This window comes from Myodes glareolus, chromosome 18 (genome assembly GCF_982192425.1).
Source record: "Myodes glareolus chromosome 18, mMyoGla1.1, whole genome shotgun sequence".
In the NCBI taxonomy this organism is placed as follows: domain Eukaryota; kingdom Metazoa; phylum Chordata; class Mammalia; order Rodentia; family Cricetidae; genus Myodes; species Myodes glareolus.
Genome location: NC_142043.1, coordinates 72,421,627 through 72,430,431, shown reverse-complemented (window position 1 = coordinate 72,430,431; position 8,805 = coordinate 72,421,627). Strand labels below are relative to the sequence as shown.

The 8,805-nt window shown below is 38.6% G+C and overlaps 1 protein-coding gene across 1 annotated transcript; it reads left to right on the top strand.

The window, feature by feature from the left end:
• The first annotated feature begins 908 nt into the window (after positions 1-908).
• On the top strand, positions 909-1,853 carry LOC148119292 (olfactory receptor 2B6-like). The gene has a single exon (XM_087897858.1). It carries the CDS (start codon positions 909-911, stop codon positions 1,851-1,853), a length of 945 nt encoding a protein of 314 aa, XP_087753984.1.
• The last annotated feature ends 6,952 nt before the right edge of the window (positions 1,854-8,805 follow it).

The window sequence follows — 8,805 nt, the reverse complement described above, 5'->3', positions numbered from 1 at the left end:
TCTTAAATGATTATATAAAGGAGTTGTAAGATTTGAATGGACAAACTGAGGTGGTCAACTTAGTAGAACAAGTGAGCTATACTTAACAATATAGGAGGCTGAAGGAAAATGTATAGCTTTGTACATGCTGATAATGCTGAGAAATTAGAAATTCATATATAGGTTATACAAGGATATGAATATTTGAAACTCTGGATTTCTCTAAGAGTAAAACTCCAAGTTTATACAAACATTTTTAAATATCACATTCACGTGGTACAAATATCTTAGGCCTGAAATGCTGAGGCCTTGCTCGGATGTTTTGCTTTCTTCCTCTATGATGATTTCTTTCTCTTTATAGGATGGGCAATAGAGCCTGGAAAGAACCAAAGATGTCCTGACATACCATCTTCTTATCACACAGGTTTTATGAAATTTCCCAGGTCCCATGATGATCCTGGCCTCTTTGTCACTGTGAGAAAAATTGATGTGCCAAATCGGCTCTGCCTAAGACACGCCAAAGTGCCTCAGCTCTGCCTAAGACACAGATTAATTGCTTGCTACCTGCTGCCAAGTGGTCTGGAGAAAGATCTGTCGTCTCAAAATTTGTGTTAATCTGTACAATGTTGTCACTACTAAATACCCATGTCATGTAGAGTCAATGGTAGGACTACCAAAGCATTTTTAAAACAAAATTCAGAGAATAACTAACTTGAATTAACAATCATTAATTAACATTCCCCAGGTATATGACTGACCTTTCAATATTACAACAGTGTTGACACAACACTGTACAGAGAGAAAATGGGAATTTTATCTCAACATGTCTTGCTTCTAATTCTCAGTTGGTTCCTCTTAAATAATTAATACCCATCCCTGAAGTTGGATATTTATAGGTTGTAGCTAAAATTTTACCTGATAATACTAATATGTGGACCAACAATCAGAGCTTGATAGATGGCTTCATCTTATTGGGATTTTCTGACCGGCCTTGGCTGGAGACACCTCTCTTTGTAATATTTTTGGTGGCCTATATCTTTGCCTTATTTGGTAATATCTCTATTATCCTAGTTTCCAGACTAGACCCCCAGCTTGACAGTCCCATGTACTTCTTTGTTTCCAATCTTTCTCTTCTGAACCTCTCCTATACTACCAGCATCGTCCCTCAGATGTTGGTCAACCTGAGAGGTCCAGAAAAGACCATCAGCTATGGTGGCTGTGTGACCCAGCTTTATATTTTCTTGGCCTTGGGCTCAACAGAATCCATCCTTCTGGCCATCATGGCCTTTGACCGCTTTGCTGCCATTTGCAAGCCCCTTCACTATCCTGTCATCATGAACCAGAGACGGTGCATCCATATGGCCACAGGAACCTGGATTAGTGGCTTTGCAAACTCTTTTGTGCAGTCCACTCTCCCTATGGTGGTTCCCAGGTGTGGACAGAGGGTAATAGACCATTTCTTCTGTGAAGTCCCAGCTCTTTTGAAACTAGCTTGTACTGATACAACTGTGAATGAAGCTGAACTCAATGTTATTGGAGCTTTGCTGCTCTTAGTGCCACTCTGCCTCATCCTGGGCACCTATGTGTTCATTGCTCAAGCAGTACTGAAACTCCGTTCTGCTGAAAGTCGCTGGAAGGCCTTCAATACATGTGCATCACATCTGCTGGTGGTCTTCTTATTCTACTTCACAGCCATCACTATGTATGTTCAGCCTCCCTCAAGCTATTCTCATGATAGGGGCAAGATCATGGCTCTGTTCTATGGCATTCTTACACCAACACTCAACCCGTTCATCTATACTTTGAGGAACAAAGATGTGAAGGCTGCTCTGGGGAGAACACTGACGAAGGAGTTTTGGGTAAAGCCAAGGTAGTCACTAAAGAAAGACCAAAAAAGAAATAATATACATATTTGCCTCTCAAAGAAGGTTCTGTACTTGGAATTGATGAGAGAACCATCTAACAGATGTCATGGAGCTCACAAGAGTAACTGGATCTAGAAGGAAACAATCAACTCTTGGTTAAACCTATACTACACTTAGGTGCTTGTAAAAGTGCAATAGATCCTTCACTGTTACAATAACATTAAGGTATGCTTGAGCTCCCTGCAGGACTGAACGCGATGTTCATACAGCACCATGTGGCCACACCATTTGTGATTCTGAGTCACAGCAACAAAAGAAAATATGACTTTCTTCTGTTAATCCTATTATATTTTAGAACCATTTTAGTTAATGAACCAATCAGTTAAATAAATCTGGAACAATTTTCCTGTTATACCAATTGACTTTATATCTAGCCATTTTGTCTCCGATGCCAAGGAGTTTCCTTTTGACTTAGTGTTTCAGCCTTTTGGGGACAGATGGGCAAAGGACAATGCACTCTCATCTGTAACTACTTCAGGCTGAAACTAGAGCATCTTAATAGGACCCAGGAAGGCGGAAGGGCTAGTAAAAGACTGGGCAATGGAACATTTTTCAGAAGCGTTTTATAGTTAATCCATCTGAAGAAACAGGGAGCAATTGCATCAGCTGGACTGGTTGGCATTAGCTTTTAGCTCAGCAGTTTGCAGTCTGCAGGTGATGACTGGATGAAGTCTTTAAGCCAAGTAGAAATATGCTGAGACAAATATAGACTAGGGACAAAGGTTAATATTTAGAAACTGAAAGAAAACATTACATGTGAAAATTTTAGGCCCATGGCCCTAGTCATTGGGGAAGGGGAGGAACTCTAAGAACAGGAGAGATCCCATCCTCAGGAATAGACTGGTGAGGAAATAGGCTGTACTTGTCTGGAGTCTATTTGACTTGTGGCAGCTGGTCATTCTTATGACAGTTTTTGACATTCTTAGAACTTCTTTAATTTCCCAACATGAATTGTTGGGAAATTCCCAACAATTTAATTCCCAAAATTAAACATGAATTTTTAGTTTACAAAAAGAGATAAAAATTCTAGACATTATCATTGTATGGAAATCCACACTGTAGAGAAATCAGCTAACAGGTGTCTGCAAAACAACTGGATCAGATTTATACCTTGGAGTCAAAATGAAAGCTACAGTTTTGGGTTAAAAGTCTTGAACTTTTTTCTGCCCAGAGAGTCATTTATATGTCTTTAGCCCAATGAAAAACACCTTTAAGTCTATACTTAGAAGACAACCAAAGAAATTTTAATATCTTGAGTTTGTGTAAGTAGACAGTGTTCTACCAGCTTATCAGAACTTCATTGACCAATGTTTAAACTCTGAACCTTTGAAATCTTAGTATAATAATGGCATAGGAAGAAAAAGAAATCTCAAGCATTTTTGTTTTTATATTCCTTAAATTATTTTCTTAGACCCCCAGAACTTATTAAAACTTTTTATATTCTAAAATCTTTATATGCCTCAGAGAATTTTTTTCTTTCTAATTATTTACCAGAGACAGAAGTAGTCGTTGCTGAGAGCAGTTATTACAAAGCACATTCCTGTTTGTGGAAAGTTACACCTGAGATCTGTTTGTCCTTTCAATTGAAATCTGTGAGCAAGGCAAACCTGTTTGCTTTGTCTTAACAAGAGACCCAGCAGCTTTAGATGAACTGACTAATAAACTAACAAGGCAGCTGCAGCCTAGTGGGAAGGAACTCATTGGCAATGGAATTCATAGCAATACAACATAAAATAATATATGCTCACTTGTGTTAATAAACCTGTGCATAGTATTAATGTTCATTCTTCAAGTAGTGTAGTTCTCATTGTCCATTTGCTGTTGAGAGTAAATTGAAACATTACACTTTGAGTTTTTTAGTGTTTCTTAAAGTCTTGATAAAATGTAAGCATCAAATATTAAAACTTTTATTTTATATTGGAACAAAATTTGCATGTTTATGTTATGACAATAATATGAATTTCGAAACAAAATCACCAAAGAGATATTTTGCTGTTGTAAGGTTGTTCAGGTAATTTCCCAAGCCCAGTAGTTCTAACTGACTCTGACCACATCACAAACTTGCCAGAGAAATATCACAGATTAGATGTAAAAGTCACCTTGAATTTTTTGACCATATAAATGTGACTCATATCTTTATATAAATGCTTCTTAGTGTTACAGTGTTAGAATACACTGAGAGAGACCAAAGACTTAGACTCAATTCAAATTTAGATTAAATGAATTTATTCTTACTGCTAGCAGAAGGAAGCAGACTTAGAGCCTAACAGCATGCTGTGTCATAGGAGCTAAAGGAAGGATTTATAAAGGTGAGCATCAAAGGTTAGATTAAAATTATCTATGGAACTCACAGCTAGGCAAGAAAATTGTTTTACTGCCCTCAGATGTTTCTCTTTTCTGCTGTAATAAAAAGACCACATCAACCCAATCCCACAGCAAAGTTTACAAAAGCAGAAATACCATCTCCAGGCCACAAGACTCCCACAGGCATTCCAGGACAAAGGTCAGTGGCCACGAGGGGATGTCTGGTACCATTTTAAGTTTCTTGAGCCACCACAGAAGAGTTATGTGTAAATTCTTACACAGGGTTGAGCACTGTGGAGGAAATGTCACTAACTGACTGGGAGAGAGCAAGAAGTAACATAGTGCCATCAGTTTAGGGTTGGCTGTCACAGCCCATGCTACAAAAAAGTTAATGGATCTAAAACAAGGCTAAATGAATTAAAGAATGTGTAATATCAAGCAGACAAATTAAAATAGTTTAATAGTAAAAATAATGAAAACTCTTTGTTTTCCTTGAAATGAATTTAAAATATTAGTAAATGTATTAAACATATTGGCAAATTTTGTAAATAGACAGTGGCCACCAAAGAGACACATATTTAGTAAAACAAAGTAGATGCTGGCTGTCCAGTTCTCCCTGCATCCTTTTGTCCCTACCTATAACAATGTCCTTCGGACTGGCATACCCTTCCCTCTTCCCTAAACTTCTCCAGACCAGGGGGTGGGCTGCCCTTCTCAGAGCTGTCCTTCCCGATATGATCTAACCATTATGGTTGCCTGCTCTTTTGTCTATTCCCCTTTAGGCCTCCTGACTACTGCACCTGGTCTCTTTCTCTCCCTTATCCCTTCCTCTCACCTTCTCCTCACATGGCTATGCACTCCTACACATCTATAGTGAACTTTCTCCTCCACCATACCTAGGAGCAGTCGTATCCTTTCTTTTTTGTTTCTTTTGGTCATTCACATACCAGAACAAACTGTTGTTGTGGTTATGAGAGATAAATGGACAATGTCCAATGATGTGGTAAACAAAAGTTTTGCAGCTTGAGTAAAAGTATTTATTATCATCTTATCAATAAGACAAACTTATTATTCACTGACCACATGTGTGAAATTCTCAAGAATAAAGAAAAATTATAAAAAATAAAATAATGGATTGTAAAAGAAAAAATTTTAAAATGAAAGAACTCTGTGATGGAAGCTATAAAATAATGATACATGCAACTAAATAATACACAAGTAAAAGACAATCATGCACTAATTCATTAGAAGAATAAATATTTTCTAAATGGTCAACTATCCAAGACAACCTATAGATTAAATACATTCCCGTAAAAATAGCAATGACCTCCACAGATGCAGAAAAAAATGCTAAAATTCAAGGATACTTGAATGATCCAAACATCCATTAAAAAGAAAAAAGCTGAAGGCATTACAGTACCTGACTTATACAATGAAACAATAATCATAAAATCTGCATAATACTGGCATTAAATTAAACATGGGTATATGGGATTTGTGTAGAATCACTGGATCACACACAGCTTAACTGATTGCTTTTTTAGTACAAGGAATCACACCCAGAACATCTTGCACGCTAAGCAGATACTATCTGCCACTGAGCTACTTCTTTAGCCTTCATTAATTTTTCAGCTTTGTTTAATTAAACTAGTAAAAACCATAAAATTTCAAGATATATTTTATATATAACGACTGTATATATAGCTTATACAAAATGCTTATGCATGTATGCTTGTATAGATACATACATACATACACACACACACACATATATATATATATACATACATATATACATACATACAGTCTGGATACATCTGTTTCCTCTAATATTCAACATTTTTATGATGAAAATAGTCAAAATCCTTTCTTCTAACTTTCTAAGAAATAAAGTACATTTGTTATCTTGTCACCATACTATGTAACAGCAAATAAGAATCACTTTTACCTAACTAATTTAGTATCTGTAACTCAATCTGCCTTCATTTACTGCCCCCAGTAACTATCAATAGCAGTTCTACTCTCAATATCCATGAAATCAGTCACACAGTCCAATCAGCAAAATGTCATTGACTAGCATGATGCCTTGATGACAGATGATCAGGATACAAACTAAGTTATGACACAAGACTAAAGAATTGACATAAATTTGAGACCAGCAGAAAACAATTTGCTTATTGTGAACCTTATAGCATGGTTTGGAGGAAAAAGCATTTTCTAAATGAAAAGCAACAATCCAGGAACAAGGAGATATGTTAATCTGTTCAAGTAAGGATCTAGCAGGACAGCTGGGGTTGGAGTTGCAAATTAATTAAACTTAAAATGATCAGCCATCATTTTCCGCGATCCACTCACTTTCTGTACAGACAAACTAGGAAAGGTAAAAGGGAATGTGTTGGGAATCACCACCCCTGGATCTTTCTAATCCTTGATGAAGGCACTAAGCTTTGTGATTCCTGTGAGGATGCAATACTGACTTTTCCAACTATTACAGCTCTCATTCTCCAGAACAGGGAACCAGTGAGGGAATTCTGCCAGCTCCTAAGAGTATCTGTGACAAACATGTATGTGTTCTAGAGCTGGAAAACAACCACTGGGGATGTGCTGAACCCACATCCATGCCCCACTGAGTTGAACTTTAGCTAAAGGATTTTTGATCACCTAGCCCCATAGTTTCTACTTTGACTTTAGGACCATAATGCTTTGGGGGGGGGGTTCTATTTTCTCTAATAGCAATTCAATTGTTGTGATCGAATGTCCAGTAAGAAGAAACTTATGGAAGCAAGGGCTTATGTTGGCTTAAAGTTTGAGAAGGTACTTTCATCATTGGGGAAGAGATGGTAGCAGGACCATGAGGCTGCTGGTCATGTTCCATTAATAGGCAAGAAGCAGAGAGCAAACAAGACGTGGAACCCAGGTTAGAAAGTTCCAAATTTACAACGTTCTCCAAAGAAACTCAATGTCCTTAAGATTCCAACAACCTTCTGAACAATGCCACCAGCTAGACACCACACTTTCAGATACATAAGTCTGTAAGTGATATTTCATATGCAAACTTCATTAATTATTAAAATGAAAGCTTGAAAATAATCACCTTTACAATTATTTTAGGAAAGACATGATGTTTGGAGGAAACTTTGAGCTCATGTGATGCCCAAATGGGTTAATGCTAAGATTCCTTAGCATTAATTATAATTGTAATTGTAAGTTCATGTAAATGAATTCCTACTAAATAGTTGCCTTTTTACACTAAGCCTAAACAAACATGGATGAGTTTATCAAGGACCAGTTAAATTGAAATTACAAATAGAAGGGAAATTTATTTATTGCAAAGAAATCTTTGAACATAAACTTTAGAAGGCAGATTTAAAAGACTATTCATTTCTCTTTTTTATTAATTTATAAAAGTTTCCACTTTTGTCCCTCCTCCCAATACCCTCCCACTCCCCCCACTCCCTCTCCTCCTCCCTCTCCAGTCCTAAGAGCAGTCAGGGTTTCCTGCCCTGTGGGAAGTTCAAGTTCCTCCCCCCTCCCTCCAGGTCTAGGAAGGTGAGCATCCAAACAGACTAGGATCCCAAAAAACCAACACATGCAGACGAAACAAGTCCCAGAGCCATTATCAATGGCTTCTCAGACAGTCCCCTTGCCAGCCACATTCAGAGAATCCGGTTTGATCACATGCTCGTTCAGTCCCAGTCCAGCTGGCCTTGGTGAGCTCTCATTAGATCAGTCCCCTGTATCAGTGGGTGAGCTCACCCCTCACGGTCCTGATTTCCTTGTTCATGTTCTCCCTCCTTCTGCTCCTCGTTTGGACCTTGAGGGCTATGTCCAGTGCTCCAATTTGGGTCTTTGTCTCAATCTCCATTCATTGTCGGATGAAGGTTCCCTCTGATCCTGACTTCCTTGTTCATGTTCTCTCTCCTTCTGCTCCTCATTTGGACCTTGGGGGCTCAGATCAGTGCTCCAATGTGGGTCTCTGTCTCAATCTCCATCCATCATCGGATGATGGTTCCCTCTGATCCTGACTTCCTTGCTCATGTTCTCCCTCCTTCAGCTTCTCATTTGGACCTAGGGAGTTAAGTCCAGTGTTCCAATGTGGGTCTCTGTCTCTATCTCCATCAATCGCCAGATGAGGGTTCTATGGTGATGTGCAAAATATTTGTCAGTATGGTTATGGGTCGAGGCCAGTTCAGGAACCCTCTCCTCTGCATTCCAGGGAACAACCTGGGGACCTCTCCTTAGACCTGGGAACCCCTCTAGAATCAAGTCTCTTGCAAATCCTAAAATGGCTCCCTTAGTTGAGATATATACTTCCCTGCTCCCATATTCATTCTTCCTCCCTCCCCCCATCCCATTCCCCCAAGCTTTCCCCAATCCTCCCCTACACCCTTCTCTCTAACCCTCTCCCCTTTCTCCCCCCCGCCATGCACCAAAGGTTGCCTGGCAATTTTGTCTACTTCCAAAATCCAGGATGATAACTATATGATTTTCTTCAGGTTCACCTTATTATTTAGCTTCTCTAGGATCACGAATTATAGGCTCAAAGACCTTCAGTTATGGCTAGAATCCACTTATGAGTGAGTACATGCCATATTCC